General features: G+C 36.2%; 3 protein-coding genes and 1 long non-coding RNA gene across 9 annotated transcripts; 3 read left to right on the top strand and 1 right to left on the bottom strand.

Moving 5' to 3' along the window:
- The first annotated feature begins 4,952 nt into the window (after positions 1-4,952).
- On the top strand, positions 4,953-5,936 carry LOC145609602 (uncharacterized). Its single transcript, XM_081665056.1, has one exon. The coding sequence runs from the start codon at positions 5,117-5,119 to the stop codon at positions 5,696-5,698; it is 582 nt and encodes a 193-aa protein (XP_081521182.1). The 5' UTR covers positions 4,953-5,116; the 3' UTR covers positions 5,699-5,936.
- Positions 5,937-6,890: 954 nt separating this feature from the next.
- Positions 6,891-7,526, top strand: LOC145621606 (uncharacterized). Its single transcript, XM_081676336.1, has one exon. The coding sequence runs from the start codon at positions 6,891-6,893 to the stop codon at positions 7,524-7,526; it is 636 nt and encodes a 211-aa protein (XP_081532462.1).
- Positions 7,527-8,200: 674 nt separating this feature from the next.
- On the bottom strand, positions 8,201-10,233 carry LOC145609588 (unknown protein 1-like). 2 transcript variants are annotated; one of them, XM_081665048.1, is made up of 2 exons: positions 10,037-10,233; positions 8,201-9,388 (listed from the first exon to the last, which is right to left on the bottom strand). In XM_081665048.1, exon 2 carries the CDS (start codon positions 9,326-9,328, stop codon positions 8,582-8,584), a length of 747 nt encoding a protein of 248 aa, XP_081521174.1. In that variant the 5' UTR covers positions 9,329-9,388; positions 10,037-10,233; the 3' UTR covers positions 8,201-8,581. The 2 variants fall into 2 exon arrangements, with proteins under 2 accessions (XP_081521174.1, XP_081521169.1); XM_081665043.1 differs by having other exon boundaries at positions 8,201-9,329; positions 10,037-10,231.
- Positions 10,234-17,531: 7,298 nt separating this feature from the next.
- On the top strand, positions 17,532-23,643 carry LOC145623202 (uncharacterized). Of its 5 annotated transcripts, none has more exons than XR_014109795.1 (5): positions 17,532-18,084; positions 18,315-18,523; positions 19,225-19,325; positions 20,290-21,633; positions 22,690-23,643. It is a non-coding gene; the product is annotated as an uncharacterized LOC145623202 (long non-coding RNA). The 5 variants fall into 5 exon arrangements; XR_014109789.1 differs by having other exon boundaries at positions 22,321-23,643; XR_014109807.1 differs by having other exon boundaries at positions 17,538-18,084; positions 20,290-20,488; positions 22,832-23,643.
- The last annotated feature ends 103 nt before the right edge of the window (positions 23,644-23,746 follow it).

Genomic DNA, 23,746 nt, shown 5'->3' with positions numbered 1-23,746 from the left:
GAAAATTGCATTGATTTACTAACCATTACACAATTAATTCAAGGAGATGAATCTTTTTTTGAAGCATAAAACTGAAGTTAGAAAAAATATCTCCAACAAATGGCAACAGCCAATTGCCTAACACTTCCCCTCTACTAAATGATTATGGGTGGGAGACCGAGCCGAAAGATCAATCTGAAATAACTCGAACCGAACAGCTCAAATGACTGGTACTATGGATAGATTGTCTGCTATCTACTTTGGAGAGTGTTCTCAAATTGATACTGTTATTCTATTAACACTTTCTGAAGTTAAATTTGTTCATCATTTTTTTTATTTCTTATTTATATAGTTGTTTTTCTCACACATACATTCCTTTTCAATTAAGGTCATTTTCTTTTTTTTTTTTTTTTTTTTTGTTTGTAAAACCCCAACTACTTGAAAACCATAAAAATTCAAACCTTCAATATACAAATAAAGAGGCTATAAAATACACAGAAATAATTATTTCATTGATAATTTGTAGAGTTACAGCTCTCATAGATCTCTCGATTACTCTCTCCTAAGGGTTGGAGTTTTGATATGTTTTTAGTACGAGACCTTGTCGGCTTACTTCATACTAGCTTAGTAGGGAGGAGATGTGATCTTTGTGACTTGTTCCATCTAAGTCTTGTAGGGAGTAGATGAGGTCTTTGTGACTTATTCCATCTTAGCCCATTAAAACCTAGAAATGACTCTCTTTATATATAGAGTGTCGTAGAGTAGTAAACAAGAAAGCTATTAAATATTTTACAAGATCTTGAAGATAGCTATCTTATATTTTTTTTTATTATATTATCTTATATCTGACACCTAATAATTAATAACAAATTTCGGTGCCAACAAATGCCCCCTCGAGACTTCTTATGGAGATTTGACATCGGATGCAACTTGGTCTCGAAACTTTCCTATAGAATTTGAAAGAAAATTTGACATGCCCCCATTAAATCTACGAGTTTTGAAATTTGGAGAGTGGAGATAAAGAGCGAAAATTGTCCCGCCGAGCGTGCTAATTTGTACACCATAAAAATTCATACCTGCAATATACAAATAAAGAGGTAGAAAATATATGGGAACAATTATTTCATTGATAATTTGTGGGTTACAACTCTCGTAGATGTCTTGAGTACTCTCTCCAAAGGGTACGATTAGGGTTTTGATATGTTTATATTTGACAGGATAAAGTCGTATCACCTAATCAAAAGTAATTCCTAAATCCTCTAACTAATGTAGATAGGGAAGTAGGGTCGAATCCACAGGGAAACTAGTTTTTCTATTCCTAATCAATTAAAGCAATCTAAATTACTACGTATTAAGTAATAAATTAATAATATGGAAAGGAAACTAAACTACTAAGATTAAGAGTAAAGAGAAATCAATGAATAAAGGCCTAGGGCATAGGTTTCACCAATAAATAACATTCTAGGGTAAGACATAATAATCAATCATCAATGCATCAATTATTAATCAGATCATAAATGGCTTTCGCTACGTATTACAATCACAGAATTAATCTACCGGTATTAAATCTCATCTCTCGAATCTCGACTTAACCATTTATAAATTAACCTCCCTATTAAAACTAAGCCTAAATATCAATTCTCATCTCTCGAATCTCGAATTAATATTGCGTAACTCATACATAAAAGACCAGCGCTAATCTAGTTGCAGAGCATTAAATGAATCAATAGGAAATTAATCAAGCATTGATAATCAACAACAATAATTTACCCCTTCATATTATTTATGGATCCACACAAACCCTAGAAAGAAAACTACTCAGACATAGTTAAAACTAAACTAATCAAAGCAATTAAACAAAACATGATGAAAGAAACAAAGTAAATAACTGAAATCAAAGTAGAAGAAATCGTTACCAAAGTAATCGAAATTAAAGAGTTGAATTAAAAACTAAGTAGAGATGATAGAGTATAAAACATATTCCTAGGCCTCAACCATAAGCTTAAGCTTTTGGTTGAGTTGGTCCTCTAACATGGTATCAGAGCCAGCGTGACACAAAGGTCACGGGTTCGAATCTCATCCGCCTCTCCTTCAAAGTGGAATTAATTCGCACCAGGTATGGGTGGGCCTGTGTTGCATCCACATTTCAAGCCCAAAGGGCCTTTCATGTGAGGGGGAGTGATAGAGTATAAAACATATTCCTGGGCCTCAACCATAAGCTTAAGCTTTTTGTTGAGTTGGTCCTTTAACAAGAGAACAAAGTTGTAGAGAGAGAAAATTATCTAAAACTAAGTAGAGAAAGAAAATCTGAGAGAAGAAGTACTAAAACAAAAAAAATTAAATCGTATTTATACAAAAATAATTACTCCTAATTAAAACTAAGAAATTCCGCTGAATAAAACTCCTCAAAATCTCGTGCCCAATCGGGCGAAGGGCTGCCCGACCGGGCCCGCCTTTTTTCCATTATGGGCATCTCTCGCGCCCGGCCTGGCGCGAACTCGGGCGCAAGGTAATCTTCCTCGCTCGGCCGGGCGCGCCTTCGGGCGGTGCCTATTTCAGCCGGGCCACACTCCTTTGCAACTTAGACTTCTCGATTGGGCTCCGATTCTTCGGCCCAATCCGGATTTCCTCTCCGGGTCTTGAATACTCGGTCCAAATGCCTCGAAATCTCAAATGCTGAGCCCTTAATCATCGGTTTGACGACTCTAACCGGCCCTGGGCTATGAAAACTGGTAGTGCTCCTCCAATGCTCGTAGCCACTTCATAATATCCCGGGAAAATGCTCCAAAAGTGCAATTCCCTACAAAAGTCAACCAAAACTACGAAAACACTAAAAAACACCAATTAGTAATAAAAGTGGTTTTAAAGAGCCAAAAACACTATCAATTATGACCAAGGGACGGGAGTAAAACACTATATAAAATGGACATATCAATAGTACGGAGCATTGTCGGCTTATTCCATACTATGTACCTACAGTGTTTGGTAGTGGGAGGAGATGGGGTCTTTGTGACTTGTTCCATCTAAGCCCCATTAAACCCTAGAAATGACTCTCTTTATATAGAGTGGAGAAGAGTAGTAAACATGAAAAATATCAAATATTTTACGAGACGTTGAAGATAAATAGCTTATATTTTTTTTTTTATATATAATCTCCTTATTTACATATATCTGACACCTAATAATTTAAAAAATTTCAGTGTCAACACTACCAAAATTACTTTATTGTTTATATTAAAAAGTCAATTAATCTATTTAGAATTATACTAGATTAGACCCGTGCGATGCACAAATTACAAAATTTTTGAAATAAAATAGCTTATTTCTTTTATTTATTTTATAATTTTATTGTATATACTTATAAATTAAATCATAAAAAATATGAAGCTATCATCATAAATTACATGAGTAACAAAATATAAAAATGAAAGCCAATTTCTAGGTAGCAATTTATTTATTCCAACCAAAAATAAAATTTATTTATTTATTGACACAGTCAAAATATTGAAATGAAAATGATTAAAAAAAATAAAAATAAAAAACAATTCAAAAAATAAAAAAAACAAAATATATATGACATCATAAGTGCATTTGGCGGGAAAAATTTTCATGAGAAAGTGACACATATACATTTGATAGAGAAGATGATGTCAGCAGACTTCTGTTGTAGTAATAGTTAATAGATGTCGATTTAAGTGTAACACTTAAAAACACAAAGGGAGTAACAAGGATGTCATTATGTTGGGCCTTATCTAGAAGCTATAGCCTAGCGTAGACTAGTTCAGTTGTATACCTAATGTACGGTATAAAAAATAAAGGAAAAATGCAAATAAAAATCGAATCCTTCACAGTTTCACTCGTCTGCCCTTAAAAACCCAACCTTTTGATTATCCCATAAAAATCTAACCTCTACCCCATATCTTCATCTAAAAATCCCTTTGACTTTTAACCTGTTAAATAGATTAAATTGATTTTTTTGTTTTAATTCTCTCACACTTTCCCTTCTCACTCCTCCTCTTTCTTTCTCCTCTCTCCTTAAAACGAAAATCAACAGCGTGTCCTGCTACCGTCATCGGAAAACACCTTCCTCCGATCACTTCCTCGACGTCTTATCCATCTCTTCCCCTTCCTCTAGCGACGAATTCATCGAAGCCGTCCTCTTCTTGACTAGCGACTTCATCGATTCAACTCACTCCTCTTCATCTCCCAATTCTCATTGTCATACCTTACGATTCCGCCCTCAATCCGAAATCCTCACTGCTCTTCCCAACGACCGCGTCAATCGGAAGATTTCGACTCAATATTCGTCGATTTTGAAGGCATTGAAAACCTAGCCTCGGCCCCGAAAATCACACCCCTAGCCCCGACAACCTAGTCACCACCCAAAGTAAACATCAACCACCGAACACCCCCACCACAAAAACCTCAAATTCACCAACCCTATCCCATCAAAGCCCCCTTCATTTCGTTTTTTGGTGTGGTTTTGGTTGGCTGTGATGGTGGAGTTGGAGGAGATGTACGGCAGCTATCGGGGTTGCTTGCTAGGTGCGGTGTTGGAGATGGAAGGTGTTGTCGTTGGCGTGATTGGTGGTCAGGTGTTTGAGTAGGTGGCGGGGGCTTGTGCTTGTATTTTAGGGGTAAGGGCTTAGATTTTTATTTCTTTTAATTTTTTTTTAATAATTAAAAAATAATAGACCTATTAATAGCTGACACGTGGTATATAACTTATAAAAACCTTTCATCAATAGATAATGGATCTTTAGATGAAGATAGGGAGGTAAATGTTGAATTTTTATGGAATAAGTAAAAGATTGAATATTTTTAAGGGAAAATTAGTAAAAGGTTGAATTTTTAATTTCCAATTTCCCAAAAATAAATAAGGAAAGTATATTTTGTGATATAGGTGGGAGGTTATAAAAGGAAAGGAATGCATGAAATGAGAAAGTCGGCATAGTGGACAAGAATAGTGAATTAAGTCCTCACAACGAGTTAGGAAAGTGTTTAGTGGCGTTATAGAAGGAGAGGCGTCTGAGTTGGAAATTGGAAACACAAAGAGAAACAGAAAATTCCGAAATTGGAGAATATAAAAAATTGAGAAAGAGAAAGCAAATGAAAAATTGAACATTGAATATTGAAGATGGATGAAAAGCGGCGTAAGAGGAGACGGTGTTGGTTGGTGGCGTTGGGCGTGGTAATCGGGTTGGTATTACTAATTTCAATATTAGGAGGCACAGTGTTTAAGGCGAAGCGGCCAGTGACAACCGTGAAGTCCGTCTCCCTCCACGACATGGACGTATCCTTTGATGCCCTGAGAATGAAAGTCCACCTCAACGTCTCTCTCGATGCTTCCATTACTGTAAAGAATCCTAATAAGGTCGGACTCAAGTTTTCTGATAGCTCCGCCTTTGTGGATTACAGGGGTCAGATGGTTGGACAAGCTCCCATTCCCGCCGGTCAGATCTCGGCTGGGGAGACCCTGCCTATGAACCTTACTCTCACTCTTATGGCCGATCGATTTCTGTCCAACTCTCAGGCTGTCATTTCCGACCTTCTTGCCGGAACTCTGCCTCTTACCACGCGTACGCGCATCTCCGGCAAGGTCACGGTATTGTTTGTAAAGATTCATGTTGTGTCTTCTGTTTCTTGTAATCTCAATATCTCCGTCTCCACGCGATCTATTTCCGACTCCGATTGCACCTACAACACTCGTTTATCTTGATTTTTTTTTTTTTTTTGGTATCAAAGTGGTTGCGATTTTGATACTATTAGGTTTGTCTATTGTTTTACTTAGCGACTGAGTAATTAATTAATTAATTAATAGATCATTAGTTACATGGAAGGACCACTTTGAGGGAGCAGAATATCGCACGTATATTTATTCATGTATTCACTTCACCTTTTTAATACTTGTATTATTATCTTTTTAGTACTGTAATTGAAATATCTTTAATTGATAATTGTCGTATTTGATTATTGATTCTAATTTCGACGAGGTAGGCCAGGATATCTTTCACCAGCATTAACAAGTTTCTATCTTAGATAAGTTGCCTTGCACTTGTTAATTAATACTGACAGCTTCAGTGATAATTATCATCTGTCTGTCTATCTTAAATTTAATGAAAGAAGAATCGACCAAACATAGGAGGTGCTACTTTCTAACAAGTTTTACTAACCTACTTTTCTAAAGTTGTTAGGACTCTTGTGAGATGTTTCACTTATGCCTTCAAACAAACGATCTCTTACCAATTATATTGGGCTTCGGACTTGTTTTAGTCTCCCATCCAAAAATAAATCAGCAATTACTCTCTATACAATTTGAATTTGGTATCAACATATTAATTAGTACTGTAAGATTTGTTTAAGTTTGACTACGGTAAAAGACTGGCATTTTGAGCAATAAATGGCTCGATGCCTACTCGTACTGTAGTTATTAGTCGGACGATTTGGCAATCAAGAAAACCGTGTTTGTTGAAACTCAAAGTTGTGAATTCTGACCTCAACACAGCGCATACATACAAGTTAGGTTGTTGAGTAATGAATTTCCTAGTAAAGGAAGACTTGGTATTCAAAGAAAGTGACTTGATACCCAAAAAGTGCAGTTATGTTTGCACGAATCATCAGCTTTCTGTAATCACCCACAAGATACATTCCAGTGGGGTATCAGCATTTAAGAAGACGGGGTTGTATGGTAGTAGTTGGTTAGCTGGGCAGTTGAGGCTCAGCATTTAATCATAATTTCAGTATTTTACCTGTATAACTAGATTACAAACTCTAAATTACAACACAAGGAGTATATGTCATCACATTGTCTGCTGAAACTCTCATCTAGTACTCGATCTATAAACAACTCTTTATTTAACTCCCATTTCGTGCTTTGATCATCCTTTTCATATAGAGTATACGCTCCTTCAATGAAAACTTTCAACACTCAGGAAACCGCTACGGCTCCGCCTCTATCTCATCCAAAACAGAGACGGAGGAGGTGTAAGTTTGCTGTTCTGGCCACTCTTCTGCTCTTGTTAGCAATAATAATTGTAGGGATTATCTTAGGAGTGACGGTTTTTAAGGTTAAACCTGCAAGGACTCAGGTGGCGTCTGCTTCCTTGGAAGGTGTTGCTCCCAGGATTTCTTTCCCAGCCATAAAGGTAGAGCTAAATATCACTCTCAACCTCACTCTCCTGATTCAGAACCGCAATCATGCCAGCTTCAAAAGTGATCAAGGAGAGGGTGTATTGCTGTATCAAGGGGACCGGGTTGGGGATACTCAGCTTCATCCCGGGCTGATTCCTGCGAGGGGTACATCCACTTTGATTTGCCTTCTTACTGTCGAGGTTGATAGGTTTGCGAATTCAGGACTGACATCCCTCTTCAGCGACATAGCTGACGGAGAGCTACGCTTGGAAACCAAAACCAGGATCCCGGGCAGGGTGACTATTCTGAAAATCTTCCATAAGCATATCGTCTCTGCCTCTGATTGCCAGATTGTAATCGGATTTCCAGATCTGAAAATAAAAAGTCAAGACTGCAAGAACCACAACAAATTTTGACTTCCTGTTAGCTTTTGCTGCTATCCTTATGTTGTTAAAATAGAGAGACAGTTCCCTTTTGTACATAAAAACATAATTACAGTTCTTGGCACCTCGTACTTGTTTGATACTTTATAATAAGTACAACTTTTTTGGTTTTTAATGATTCTTTCGCTCTTTTAGACTTTATTATCTCACTTTCTTGTACTCCGTAGTAGTTTTACTCAGTAAACAATTCAGGTAAAAAGCACCAACTACATTTGGAGTCAGTGTGTCTTTTCTGTATGGCCAACAGCTACAGTATGCAAAGAAATATTTGGTGGATGAACAACTAGCCTTATTGTGAAATTTGATCCATGTTCTGAACATGTTAAGTGTACAAATGGTGCCTTTTCACGGGTTTTTAAAAGCAGCTTTTATGTAACATATGCATGTCCTATGAATGATAAGAGCAAGAATCTATGACATTAAAAATGTGTTGCCAAGAGTGGTATAAAAAATCACATGTGAGAAGAAGACAACCATCAATGCTGCCAAGTGAGGTACTCTGTATAAGAAATTCCATGTTTGAGAAAGGCAACCAATCTCAACTTGTGCCTCCGCTATCACTGGTGTTTCATAAGTAATTCTAACGCTGGTGTTTCATAAGTAATTCTAACGCCTACATAGTTATACTCTAGTGTACTCAAATACCATGATATCAGATAATAATGCCATAAAAATGCAGCAACTTGAATACACACTTAGACAGTAGACTAACGTTCAAAGCTGTGAAGCCTACAAGGGCCATAACAATAAAGAAGAAAACTTCCAAGAGAACTGAAGCACTTGAAGATATTTGCTCAAAATGATTGTCTGAAACAGCTGTACAAGGGCATGATAATCTAACACCTCTCTAAAGGGTGAATCACTAAAACTAAGAGGTGAACATACAGGGATCTAGAATACACATACAACAGTAAACGACTTGCAACCCTTGGAGTCAGCAGTATGTGCAGATATGCTTGCGTCTGTGGAGCATTAAACAATAAGTCAGTATAAAAATCCAGGCTTCTCTGCCCAACATCTGAAAGTAACTAAAATTCAAGCTTCCTGCACAGTGCCACGTCAATTATCCTTGACTTATTGACTGCAGCCTTCATAGGAGCTCCAGGGCATGTCTCAGCAACTCCCATCAGGGGAGGTGGAGAGGTTGGTGTATGAAGATTCTCCAATTCCAAATGCTGATTTTCAGCAAAAAACTCCTCTGACTGCTTCAAGATAATGGCTTCCAGAAGAGTTTCATAAACAGACTCCAGCAACAACTTCTCTGTCAATATATCTGCATTTTCGTTATCACCCTTTGATACTAGAAAATTGTCAAGGTCATCAAAATTTAGCCTTCGAGCAACAATTTTCCGAGACTCTTTCACATGCTTTTTACCTATAGGAGCGAGAAGCATCTCATCAGGACCTGGGGCAAATGGATCGAAAACTCCCTCATTTGGTGTGCGAGGGCTACCATCAAGACCTAAAGCCACAACCTCTTCATTTATTGGGGAATTGAAGCCATCCACATTTGGAAATTGAGGAGATTCAACCGACAATGGGGAGCTGGTCACAAAAACAGAATCCCCATTTTTTCTGCAAGAAATGGGTGTAATTGGGCATAAAGCAACTCCCTTTACATTGCCTTCACTACCATTTGTTGTTGGTGAACCACTATCTTTCAAGTGAGATGATACACTTCCGTTGGCCTTTGCACAAGATTCTAAAGACTCCTCGCAGACACTATCTTTTTCCACTGATTTCTCACGAATCTCTTGTGCATCCATACCTACCATACTATTTCCGGAGAAAAGAAACCGATTAACTAATTGCACGACATCACAATTCACAGAAGCCTAAAAAAAACAAACAAACGCAATACATTACCAATTACAATAGGAGTCCTTAACTATCAAAACATAAGAATTCGGACATTAAGCTGCAATATGTCACTATCGCTTTTATTACTCCAATTTGTAAACTAACTACAATTAATTTTACAAAAATGAAATTTATTCTTTTAAGTACTAGTATATACAGATAACTAGATAAGCGCCATTTCACCAAATAATTTAACTTCATAAAATTTCAAGCTTAAACCCGGAAATGGAGATTCAAGAAGGATTTAATTTGAAGAGGGTTGTTTACAGAGACCAATCTCAATAAAGAATCCAAATTTACTTAAAAATAAAATTAAAAACACAGGAAGATTGAATCTCATAGAAACAGGACAATATCACCAATTAGATTAGAGAGCATAAAGTTTTTTTTTTTTTTTAAATTGAATTAAAAAAAACACAAATTTGTCACACAAAAGATCAATGATTCATACATTCAAATAGAGATATAAAGAGAATAAAAGGGGGAGGGGACATGCAGGCAGATCAATTTGGGGGAAAACCCCAAAAGAAAAAAAAAGAAAAAAAAAAAAAAACCCTAGATTAGATTAAATTAGAGCAAGAAAGAGGGTATATATAAATGAAAAAGACAAAAACAAGGTTTACCTCCAAAAATGAGTAGAGCGGGAGGCAGAGGAGTGTAGGAGAGAGAATCTGGGTGTGGAGGACAGAGAGAGAGAGAGAAAGGGAAGGAAGAAAGGCAGTAGTAGCAGCAGCACAAAAAGGTGGCGGGGAGGAAAATGGGAGATTTCTGAAACTTTAACCGCGGCCACTTTATATATTGAGGCTTTTTTTGCTCCAAATTCCTTCTTTTTGGTGTTTTTATTTTAAGCTATAAATGTGTGACATTTTCAAAAAAGAATTCCACTCACCCATGACATGAGTCCACAAGGCCCAATATCAGTTGTTGATCCAACTTTTAATTCAACAACTAGTTTTTGGGCTCGGGCAATGCCCCGGGATTATTACATGAAACTGATTAGTAATATATGTTGTAATTTATGATTCAATTTTTTTCTAATTAAATTTGTTGTTCATATTGTCATTTGTTACATATTAATATTTTGTATTCAAAAGATCACATAAAAAATCACATAATTTGGTGGCAAGACAATTAGTTCTAGAATTAGAGGTTGTGAGTTCAAATCTTGTGGTGAACTATTTTTTTTATTATTATAAGTGCATGATATAAGAGAGAGCCACATGGCGTTATGAGTAGTTGTATGGGTGACGTGGCGTAGTGAGGAGAGTTTACGTGACACGTGGACGTTGTTAGAAACGCCTTTTTTAATATATGGAAATTTTAGATTTTAACACCTCTCAAAAACGCAAAAATTGATTTAACACCCCTATAAAAAAATGGATTTTAACACCAGATAAATTTTAAAAATTTGGTATTACCATCACTTAACTGATTCCGTTTAGGAATTCGCTAAGTGGGTCCATAAACCACGTGTCGTGTTATTATTGGCCAAAAAAAGAAAAAAAAATTTAAAAAAGAAAAAAAAAAAACTAAAACTACCCAGCCACTACCACAGCGCCACCCTCGCGCCACCGCCGCCCTCCCCCCAACTCACCACAGCCCTCCCCGAAACCACCACCCGTGTCGCACCACCACCCCCAACCCACCTTAACCCTCCCCCTCCCTTTCCCGCAACCGTATCACCCCCCAAAACCACCAAACCTAAAACCCTTATTCCCCAAAGCGGCCACGAATCTGGTGGGTTTGGTGGGTTTTGGGGGCGTTACGGTTGCGGGAAAGGGAGGGGGAGGGTTCAGGTGGGTTAGGGCTGGTGGTGCGACACGGGTGGTAGTTTCGGGGAGGGATGTGGTGAGTTGGGGGGAAGGCAGGGGTGGCGCTGTGGTGGTGGCTGGGGTAGTTTTAAGTTTTTTTTTTTTAATTTCTCTTTTTTTTAACAAATAAAATGCTGACACGTGTTACTGTGGGCCACACTTAACGGAATTTTTGGATGGAAACTGTTAAGTGGTGGTAATACCAATTTTTTGGAAATTTATCTGGTGTTAAAATCTTTTTTTTATGGGGTTGTTAAAATCAATTTTCGCGTTTTTGTGAGGGATATATATATATATATAGGGTATTCCTCAATTTTCAAAAATTCTATATGGTGACAAGGAAATTTTTATTCTGTAAAGTGATACCTAACTTTTTAATAATACACATAGTGACCCTCTTAGCTAATTTCTTGGCTAGCTCATCATTAAACACTTAATTAATAACGTGAGAGGAAATAATAGTAGTATTGAGGATTCGGACCAAGACAACAGTGGGATAGAGGATCGGGATTAAAAAGTAATAACGTGAGAGGAAAAAAAAAGTATAAGCGAGTTTGGTTGGGAACCCTATAAGGATAAAGAAATAATATTACCTCCGTTTCATATTATTTGCAACGATTTGACATATAGTAGAGATGAAAAAATGTTTAATCGTTGCAAATAATATGAAATGGAGGTAGTATTAACATGTATTTTTTTGGAAAAATTAAAACTAATAATTCTACCTTTGGCTCATCTTCTCAAAATAATCTCAACTTTGCGTACAATGGAAACAATCCCACCTTTATACCCCATTTTCTCAAAACAAGACTTATACCGATTTGTGAAATTGGTAATATGTTTTAGAAGGTAATATGACACGTATCACCTTCTTATTAGGTTTTATTTACTTTTTTCGTTCTTTTATTATTGCACCGTAGAGGGTGATAACACATTTTTTATAGTGGGATAAAGGAAGAGAGAGAAAGGTAAAAAATACAAAATTATCCATGTGATGTAAACATAAACTAAAGAATAATGCCTTAAAATTAAGGGGTATATTGGGTGTTTGTAGTGTGAATAAAGATATTTTGTTTCTTAAAATGAATATGCTGCAAAGCCTGCAATAAATGTGAAGCTTCCTTAAAAAGCAAGTGGTGCAATAATTAAAAAATAATAATAATAAAAAAAAAAGTATATTTTTTACAAAAATAAAGGAATAAAACAAAAATAATAATAATAATAATAATAATAATAATAATAATAATAATAATAATAAGGATTTTTTGTGAAAAACTAGCTTTTATATACAACTTTTTGTGAAAAACTACCTTTTAAAAAAAATGTTGTAAATGACTACCTCTTTTTAAAAAAATGTTGTAAATAACTACCACTTGCCGGAATCTTGCCGTTGACTTTTAATTCCGACGTTGACTAGACCATCCCCACCCCCTCCGCCTCCCTTTACTAAATTTCGACCACCACCCACCCCCTCCGCCTCCCTTTTCCAATTTTCGACCACCGCCACCCCTGCACCCATCCTTGTAGCCATCCCTTACCCCTTCTTGCAGCCCTCACAATCGGACCACCCCCACTTCCGTTTTCGACATCCATTTCCGGCCACCCCTCAAACAAATTATCAATTTTCTGATTTCCGGCCCCAAATACTTCGAAACCCCTCAAACAAGTTATCAATTTCTAGCCAAATTTCATCTCACCCACCATATCTCACCCTCAAAATCCCGCCCACCCTCCTTCGGCCCCCTTGAAAACCTTACCCTTTTCAATTTCTGGATTTGGGGTTTTTTTTTTTTTTTTAATTTCAGGTTTCAAAGACATTGAAGGTTGGTTTTAATGGTGGTTGCGGGGAAGAAGGGGTAGGGACGACTAAATTAAAGGAGGTTTGCAAGAAGGGGTAAGGATGGCTAGGGAAAAAGAGGGCTTGTAGGGGGTGGGGATGGTCGAAAATCGCGAAGGAAGGCGGAGGGGCAACAAGCGCAATTTTCCGGCAGGGGTATGGGTAGGGGCAGTCTGAAACTGGACAAAGGGAGGGGGAGTTGACGGCGAGGGGGTGGGGGTGGTCGAAAACTGGAAAAGGGAGAAGGAGGAGGGGTGGGGGTGGTCGAAAACGGGAAAAAGCCGCCAAGTGGTCTAGTCAACGCCGGAAAAGTAAGTCAACAGCAAGATTCCGGCAAGTGGTAGTTATTTACAACATTTTTTAAAAAAGAGGTAGTCATTTACAACATTTTTTTTAAAAGGTAGTTTTTCACAAAAAGTTGTATATAAAAGGTAGTTTTTCACAAAAAATCCTAATAATAATTATAATAATAACCCTTCTTTTTCCTTCTTCTGTTTTAAGTAAATGCTTTGCCGGAGCAGCTACCTACTAACCAACCGAACCCAACCACTCACCGGAACAACCGAACCCAACCACTTGCCGAAAACAAATCAGACCCAGTCACCAATTCCCTCCCCTATTAGCCCCTCCTTCTCCCGTCAAACTAGAAACCCGCAGACCGGACCTAGTTGTCCGCCAAATCAACCTAATCCAGCCACATATCGAAATTCCCCTTTGTTAATTCCCTTTCTTGCTGGACGTCGACTTCAACAAAATAACTATCTAATACCATTATTGTAAAGCCATTCACACACAATAATGGTTTTGTAAAGCCATTCACCATTCACCGAAACCACCAAAAATCATATAATATTCACGCGTCATCAACCGCAAAAACCGACAACGCACCTCACTAGCGGCGTTGCTCCACGATTTATTCAACCCAACTTATAGAGTATAGTGGACCAACTCAACCAAAAGCTTAAGCTGATAGTTGAGTTAGTCCACTAACATGGTATCAGAGTCAGCGTGACACAAAGGTCACGGGTTCGAATCTCATCCGCCCCTCCTTCAAAGTGGAATTAATTCGCACCAGGCCAGGTATGAGTAGGCCTGTGTTGCATCCACATTTCAAGCCCAAAGGGCCTTTGTAATACCCGTATATTTATTAAATAATTATTTTGATATTTTTTTTTTTAAGTATAATTTTGTAAATGATAAAACATTGATAACCCTATTTTATTTTAAGTAGAACTCTATTATTTAGAGGTATACATAAACCCTAAAATATGCTTTTTTTTTTTTTTTATCAAATTCTTTACGGAGTATCGAGTGCAACTGTGTGTGAGCCAGATATATACCTTTTATTCTTCTTATTGATTGTTTGGGTTTATGCGTTAATCAAGCAAGCTGCACTTGATCTTTCCTTTCCACCTCATCATGAATTTATCCTCATGCATAATTAAAACTCCAAGTATCATTTATTCATTCTCATAACTATGGTAATATGTATATCTGTTCGTATTTTATATTGTTTCGTCCATCAATACACCATGTTTTGGCTTTTCGAAAGGTAATTACACGAAACTTTGGACATGTTTGATATTTCTTATTATTATGTGTGATATGATTTATTATTTGCACTCTATATTATTATTATGTGTAAATTTTATAATTGTAATTCGTGTGATCAAGTTCGTATATATATGATTGATTATTGGTATTATATGATTTGATTGGATATGAGTATCATATTACTTTTATTAAATATGATTATTGATTATGTTTTATTCTAGGGTTCTAATGTTGTTTCTATAGGGAGTATTTTATCGAGGTTTTAGGGTTATTAAGGTAGAGTATTATTTTTGGGTTGAGATTTGATTATATTTGGGTTATTAGTATTTTTTTTAAGAGTTGAGATATTGTGATCGAATTGTCATGTTATTTGGGAACGTGTGCCATTGTGGAGTTATTATTAAATTATGAATGGTTATTTGATCGAGTTTGAGATCAAAAGGTTGAGAATTATTATTTTATTCTTGGTTTGAGGCTCGGCGTTATATAACTTAGTCCTTGGCTTGTTGGTAAGAGTGTAATAATCATAAGTTAAGAATGAGGTACAATCTTTATTATTTATTTTTCTATGGTCCCCTACAGTGGGAATTGGCCCATATGTGGTCTGGTTCAAGGTGTTTTTTTTTTTGTTATTGAGAGTATTCAAGTTTTTATACTTGTTGGTTCTATTCGAATTACCCATGTCCAAGGCTAGGTATAGAACAACGAGCATGGCACACTTATGGGATATATTGAGTAAAGGTTCGTATTATTATTTGAGGTTGAGTTGTTAAAGGTTATTTTCAGAGTACAATGTGTAATGTAGTTTCGAACTACATTGTTTAATTGAGCTAGTATGGTCTATTATTCAATTATACTCTGTATTCTGATGTGTGGTGATTACTCAGCTTTTTGCTGACGTGTGTGTGTTGTTTTGTTGTGCTACTTGTGTTTGCGGCCATGTCTTTTTCTTATGGTGGCCCTGCGACGATCTATTTTGGAATTTGTCCTTAATGGTGAGCAGTCAAGATTTTCTAAGCAGGTTGATCAAGTGGTCGTAGCTAAAGGAGCTCAAGTGTTTCGATTAGTGTGATGTCATGAGTTTATAAAGTTGTATAAACAGCTCACCTAGTTTATTGGGTTGTAATTATTGGGATTTTGTAAGCCTTAACACTTGACAGGTTGTGGAGTGTGGCGGTAATACCTTCGATTTAGGAGTATGCTTCCGCAATTTTATTTAAAGGTTGTTTATTTTTCCTTTAATTAATGTTTATTTTCAGTTAGTAAATCGGGGGTGTTACAGCCTTTCAGTGAGTGGGAGTGATAGAGTATAAAATATATTCCTGGGCCTCAACTATAAGCTTAAACTTTTGGTTGAGATGGTTTGCTAACATAGCGTGACATAGAGGACACGGGTTCGAATCTTATCCACCCCTTCTTCAAAGTGGAATTAATTTGTGTCGGGTATGGGAGGGCTTGTGCTGCATCCACATTTCAAGCCTAAAGGGCCTTTTATGTGAGGGGGAGTGATAGAGTATAAAACATATTCCTGGGCCTCAACCATCAGCTTAAGCTTTTGGTTGAGTTGGTACTCTAATACCAACAATAATCCCGACATCCATCAATTCAAACAAAAAAAGGCTCAAAATTCGCAGTAGACCTCACAAATCAGCCCAAAACCATTATGGTTGAGCGTTGCAGAGTAGGAGTGTGGTTCTTTGTCTCAAGAATTGGCTGTAGTGAGGAGGTGGTTGGAGTTGCGGCTAAGCGGTGGTTGAGGGAAGGTGGAGATGGCTGGCTTGTTGCGATTCATTGTAGCGGGCTGATCAGGTGGTTGTTGCGGTGGGGAGAAGGGGATTTAGGCGAAGGTTAGGTTGCTGTGTAAGGCCAGGGTGTGAGAATTGGGGTTTGTTGGAGATGGTGATGTGACTGTTGGAATGTGTATAGAGGTGAGGATGGATTGTTATTGGCGATGTGGCTGATTGGGTTTGTAATGGTTGAAGGTGGAACATGGCAAGCCTTTGAGTTTCGAGATGGGGGTTAGTTTGGGTAGTGATGTGGTGGTTAGGGCCAGTTTAGTTTAGAGGTGGGGTGAGGGTGGTACCCATGGTGGTGATGGAGGGGTTGCCATGAAAGAAGGTGATAAGGTGGGAAGAGGTAAATTAAACAAAAAAATTAAGGTTTGTTTGGCATTGTTGAGGTGATATAATAAATAAAAAAAAATTGTCAAATTTAAGAAAATCATAATAATATTGAAAATTGACAACTTAAAAGTGAAAACACATTTTTCTTGTTATCTATTTTTGTTTATTTATTTATTTATTTATTTATTTATTTTTATTTAAAAAAAACACAAAACTGAAAAACAAAAAATAATGTTAAACAAGCCCTTATTTGTTTAAACAGTTGTAGGTATAATGGCTCATTTTGAGATCAAATATGGGGTATAAAAGTGGGATTGTTTCTAGAATATGCAAAGGTAGAATTGTTTTGAGAAGATGAAATAAAGGTGAGATTGTTTTGAGCAGATGAGCTAAAGGTGAGATTATTAGTTTCATTTTTTTCCTATTTTTTGGATAAAAAAATAAAGTATAACATTTATTAAAACACGAATGCGTTTGGTTAGTGTAACACTTATTAAACACATGGAGGAAGTATGGAAAGTGCAAAATAATATATTGTTAAGAAATATATATAAAGAGAATTAAGAGAAAAAGACAAGAGATGTAGAATTTTCTACTTATGTATATTACTCTTATGTACCCTATTTTTGTATGTTTCATACATACAATTAAATTTCTTTGGCTATTTATAGTAATGTAAATTACTATTACATTTTTTAGTCATTACCCGATTCAAACACCTCGATCCATTGTGGGTCAACTCAAACTCCATCTAGTTACTCTGTCATTACCTGGTTTGACACGTGATGTGACACATATACAATTTTATGGACGCCTTATCTACAAACCTTAAAATGTTTCACTTGTTCCCTTATGAATAGTGCTCACATGTGTGGGGTGCATGTGTGAGAAAGTTATGTGGCTTTGTTTATTTTTTTTTTTTTTTTTGCCGTGAGTTGATTGTGACCCTTCTATGCCTCCTGCGTCCCTCCCTCATTTCTCAGCTTCCTGCTTTCCTCTTTGGCTCTCTCCTCTCTCAGCTTTCTCTATCTTGTAAGAGCTAATGCATGCGTTGCCGGCAAGAGCTTTGTCATCCTCTCAACTCAAAGTTTTTTTCTTTCAATTATAATGTTCTAGAATTCAAAAAACCCTAATTTCAGGGATAAATCCCAAAATTTGAAGAAATTAAGAAAAGATGAGGCCTCGGAGATAGAAGATCCATACTATTATGGCGTGGTTAAGAAAGAAGCCGCCAAATGTGAAGGTGTTTCTTGCGGTGGTCGCTTGAATGGCGGCTCTGGTTTGCTGAACCTGGAGATCTTGTGGTTTCGGCATGCTTGCTTTTCAAGTTCCTCACTATTCTACTGGTTTGTATTCATTTTTATTTATTTTTTAAATTTTAATTTCTGGGTTTGTTAAATTCTTTTGAAGTTCTTCCATAATAGTTTAATTATAAGCTTTGTTGTTGAAATTTATGTATGAGATATATCTCATGGTAGGTATTTTTAAAATTTTAATTTTTGTTTTTTCCAAATTTTTTTAAATTCAATTTATGAATTAATTTACTTCAATTTGATGGGAAATTTGTAAGATGCAGGTGCCACCACCGCAATCTAGAAACTCGGCGTTTTGCTACCACCAACCACCGAGTCAACTCGCCTTCTGCCGATTACAGTTGCGGGCAACTTGTTTCTCAAATCCAACCCCATCATTCAATTCATCTTTGGACCCATCTCATTCAAATGGGTCTTCTTCGGAGCCCCGTATTTTCTCTCATCCGTCACATTCAAATTCAAAATTGTAAAGGTATGATTATTGTTGTTGCAATTTATGTGGATTTTGTTTCTTATTTTAATTGAAATTATAAATTATGGATTATTGAATAGATTTTCTCCAAATGCAATTATGATTGGCAATCATGGTTTAGATCCTGAAAATTAAGGTGGTATATATTGGCAATAATAGCGACCTTTATAATGGTGTTTTAAAGGTAGTGTTTTGTTCCGGTGTACAATGTACATACAATATGGTTTGATTTGCTCCGGTGAACATAGAATATGGTTTTTGATGCGGATTCAAAAAAAAAAAAAATATGTGTGTGAAGAGATTTTATTTTTTAATGGTAATGGGAAGAGGCAAGTAAAAAAATGCAGTAGTTCTATTCCACATTTCCTTAGGAATGGATTTCAGAAGTGTGACAGAGTGTCATTGAATCCATTTAATTGATGATATCTTCTTTGATAGGGGGTTGTTTGCATCTTTTATCCTATGATTAAATGCTTTCTTGGCATTTTTTATCTTAAAAAACTTGCTTGGCTTGCAATATCTCGCCTTTCTCACTTCTACCGTAGTGCACTATTCTTCATTCTTGTGATTTTCAATTGTTCCGTTCTATTTTACATGATTGAATAATTTCTGGGTTATTGTTTAATTTTCTTCATAATATAGGAGAGTATTAAGGTGATGATGATTTATTGGTGAACTCTTTATCATCTTTGATGCCGCAGGACAGCTTTTACTAGCTAAAGGTGATGTAGAGCAAGCATTTAATACATTCAAGATTGTACTTGATGGTGATCCCGATAATGTTCCCGCTCTTCTTGGACAAGTATATTTTCTCTCTATTTTGGTTAATGAAGAGACATTTATTACTTATGATAAAGGAAGCTGGATATTAGTTTTCTGGTGGCTTATTATGTAATTCTCCCTTTGTTATGTGCAAGTTCTTTTGAGTTTCTAACAGCTCATTCCGGCAATTTATTTGTATCATGATTTTAACTTTTAAGTTTGTTGATGTTCTAACCATTGTGGTCAATTATTATAGTGGCACATACTTTATTATGGTGTTGCGTTACAACTTACAAGTTGTGGTTGATGCGACGTAATTGTTATATGGGTCATTCAGCTGTGCCGTCCTTTGTCTGCTTTGTATTTGATTATTGGCCATTTAACCATACTTACTGTATTCGATTATTGGCCATTTAACCATACTCACTTGACCAATACATCTTGTATTCGATTATTGGCCATTTAACCATACTCACTGTGTCCTATATTTAGCTTTCCATTTTGAGTGGCATACGCCTAGAGATTAAATAATAATGTCCAAAGTCAAAGGGAAAATTGATTTTGGATAAAGATGGAAAAGTAGGAAGAAGCACTTAAGCATTGATGTTGAGAAAGAAAATAAAAGGATTATTTATGTGAATCATGAGATAGAAAGAGAGTGAATTTTCAACTTTAAAAACGAAATAAGGAATTTTATTGCTTACATCCTGAAAAGAAAAGTGGGAAGTCAAATTGGGGATAGAGTGATGGATTTTACAGTGATGGTTTTCTATTCAAGTGATGGTTTTCTATTCAAGTGATCGAACGATTCTAAATGCTTATGGATGCTGGTATGATATTTATGTTTTTGCTTGAATTAGTTTGGTTTGTGAAATTATATTGTGAGTTGGATTAAGTGTAATAGTTTTCAATGTTTTAAAAATTTTCTTGGTATTCTGAAAACTTTCACTGTTTCAAAGGAACAAAGGAGATGCATAATAATCAGTCACCTTGAATTTGCTTAGGTGCAGTGTTAAGGGATGAAAGGGGCGTAATTGTGGCTGCTAAGGTGCAACGGGTCAAGGGGTATCTCTCTGTCATGGTTCTGGAAGTATTGGCTGCGAGGATGGGAGTGGAAAGCAGCTTGAGCTTATGGGCATGAACGTGTGGAGCTGGAGTCAGGCACTCTTATTGTGACTAAGCTGATCAGCTCATTAAAGGCAGGTTAAGCATCATTGGACCTGATTATAATATTATTGATGATATAGTGACAAGTTTATGAATAGGGAGTTTGATACGAGTATTTTCTCTTGTTTTCATGTAAAAAAGGTTGAGTAATTGTGCTGCTCAACTGATGGCTAAGCAATACCCATCTAATGACTTTGAGCATATGTGCGTAGATAATTTCCCGTAGGTTGTTGTCTCACTTGCTGAACTTGATGTTGGTTGATGTTTTTTTACTATCGAATATAGTATGCTCTTTGAGCCTTTAAAAAAACATATATAGGGGGATTTACACATTATTGATTGTGTAAGTGGTCTGTGGGAGTAGTATATTTGTGGTTGCCCTTTTTACTCAGTTGATTGGAGGATTAATTGCAGGTATAAGATGTCTTCATTTCTTTCCATTAATTATTTAGAGATATTGTACACATGTGTACATGACAGTATTGCCTTGTACTCATGGTAACATACCAAATACCTATATATTGTTAGAACATCAATTGTATAATTGACAAATGCCTGTGTAAAATCCAAATTTTGTTAAGCTCATGCTATAACCTATCTTGGTCTATTAGGGAATCATCCGAGAATTCGTAACTCTTTTGTATCTCTCTCAATTTATTGATATTGTTCTTAGTAGGTCATTTAATTTGTTGCAATTTGAATTAATTTTGTTTTTGAAAAGTATGGATTTGTGTTTAGGGATCTTACAAAATGTGGGTCAAATTTGAATCTAGGAATCGATTGTATTGATTTTGATGTGAGTAGAATTTGAATTTCAATGTTGAAATTTGCTATTGTTTTGGTTGGTTGAGCATTTGAGCTTGTGTTGTTCAATGTCATTTGGGAAGGGAATCTTGGGGTTTGTAGGAAATGGCTGTAAGATTCATGGATGGTTTCGTGATTTATAGAGAGAATGTACATGCTGCTGGAGTTAATTTGGATTAGTTTTTGTTTGGCAGGTAGAATAGAAAATCTAGAAATTTAAGCCAATAATGAAATCCAACGAACAAATAATGAAATAATAATGGAATTAAATTTAAAGAAAGGAAGGTTAGCTCATCTTGTTGAGCCTGGTGCCCCTTGTTTACTTAGCTGTTGTTCTTAAGTACCTTGTTCTCTCCTCCATTGAAGTAGTATTTGAGGTAAATTTTTCTTTTTATTCTTTAAATTATCAAATATCAATTTTGTAGATTTAATTAGTCTTAACTCTTAAACCTTTACTCTTTCCTACGACTTCATAATTCTATTTCATTTCATAATAAAGCACTAAAATCATTTATTTATGTATAACTCTTAATTATTTGCCATCTAAACAAGGATTTATAACCAAATGCTATTATACATTACTAAATTAAGCATTTTGTGAACAGAGTACCATATTTTCTTCTAATAAATAAATGAATTATGTATTATTGTGATATGGTATTTTGGTTTGGTAGTTAGGGAGTTTGTTTTTCTTTTCTCATCACTTACAGAGTTACAATCTTGGAGTTGGGCCTGATTGCATTTATTAAGTAATGAAGTGCCAGCCAAAGAAATAAGAACACACTACTAAGGAATTGTATTGTGTATTCTTGGGAAACAATATAAGAGACTAACCGTCATCATATTCCCGTTCTAGATCCTAACATGCCATTTTTAATTTAGATGTATATTTGTGCATTTCTTGAAGTCATTATTATCTATTTTTATTGTATGTGGGAATTAATGTACACCAAATTTAGATTAAGCTTGCCTTTGATAAAATCCTCATCTGTGTTTAAACTCATGGGTCACTTTTGAGTTGCTAGAACTTCCATGTAAATATGTAAGTATTTCCTGGTGTTCAGGTGTTGCTCAACTTGGAGATCTTGTTGTTGCTCTTCAAGTTCCTCACTCTTCTACTGGTTTAATTTGTATGCATTTTTAATTATTTGGGAGAAAACATTCTTTGTACTATCCAAGGATTACCCCTGATAACGGATAAAAGCAAACATGAACAATCCCAAGTATGATTCATGGTCTTAAGTATCTTAACACATCATTTTGATTGTTTCAGGCTGTTAAATTGATTTGCTTATTAATTAGAAACTCATATGTTCAGTTTGGGGATTAGCATGTTGGGTTATCAAATTATTGTATTTGTTTAAATATGTTTGCTCCTTTCTACATTATTTTTTTTAAAACTCCTTTTTAGTGATCTTTATTGTTTATTTTAGAGGTTGTGGATATGAGGAGAAGAAAAGCAAGGGATAATAAATGCTCTTTATCAAGTAGCTTTTAATTTAAGGGACGTATGGCTGTTAAGGAAGAGCTCTTTCGGCGTCACATTGCTACTGATCATTTGTGTCCTTGCTGCAGCCTGGTGGGGGAGTCCGTGAATCATGTCCTTTTTGAATGCACAAAGGCTAAAGTGGTATGTGCGAGTAGTATCTTTCAAGCTCTGATTGATGAAGCTCCTGTAGGTTCTTTTATGGATAATTTGTTGTGGTTTAACAGCAAATTAGAGAAACAGGAATTACGTATATTGCTTGCTCTGGCCTGGTCTAATTGGTATTGCAGGAACAAATTTTTTTCATGAGCAACAGTCCCTAAATGTTGTCTACACATCAGCGAGTTTTGCTAAACTTATGTCTAATTATTGCTCCTACGCTAAGCGAGTCTTTGTGAAGCATGGTGCCCCTGCTGCCCCTATGGTCAACTCTTGGACGAAGCCTCCTGCTAGGGTTACCAAGATCAATATTGATGCCCATATTACTGGGTCGTTTGCTTCGGTTGGGGCTGTGGCTCGAAATGAAAATGGTGGTTTGGTGTGGGCTACTGTCAGACGGCTGGAAGGAGAATGGATGTGGAAAGTGCTGAAGCTGCTGCTGTTAGATTCGGTTTACAACAAGCTAGTAGATGGGTAGCAGGAACAACAACTTGGGTTTCTCTCCTCTATGGCTAATTTATGATGATATTAAAGCTATGTCTAAATGGTTTGATTTTTTGTTACTTTTCACATGTCAAGAGAGTAGGCAATGTGGTGGCTCATCTCGTTGCGAGGTGTGACACCCGTGGTAGTACGGAGTTAGTTTGTATGAACTCCTTTCTCCAAAGCTTAATTACTTGGCGGAGAGCGATATTTAATAAATAGCCTGCTAATCTTGCTTCAAAAAAAAGAAGTTTTAATATTTTAAAATATGTGCGATATTGACTAGGAACATTCCTAGCCTTATTTTGAGCTTAATTTTTTTTTGTTGGGTAATCACTTACATGTTAATTCTCTATTGTTTG

Source organism: Chenopodium album, chromosome 3 (genome assembly GCF_948465745.1).
Source record: "Chenopodium album chromosome 3, dcCheAlbu1.1, whole genome shotgun sequence".
NCBI classification, from domain to species: domain Eukaryota; kingdom Viridiplantae; phylum Streptophyta; class Magnoliopsida; order Caryophyllales; family Amaranthaceae; genus Chenopodium; species Chenopodium album.
This window is presented reverse-complemented; position numbering and strand designations above follow the sequence as displayed.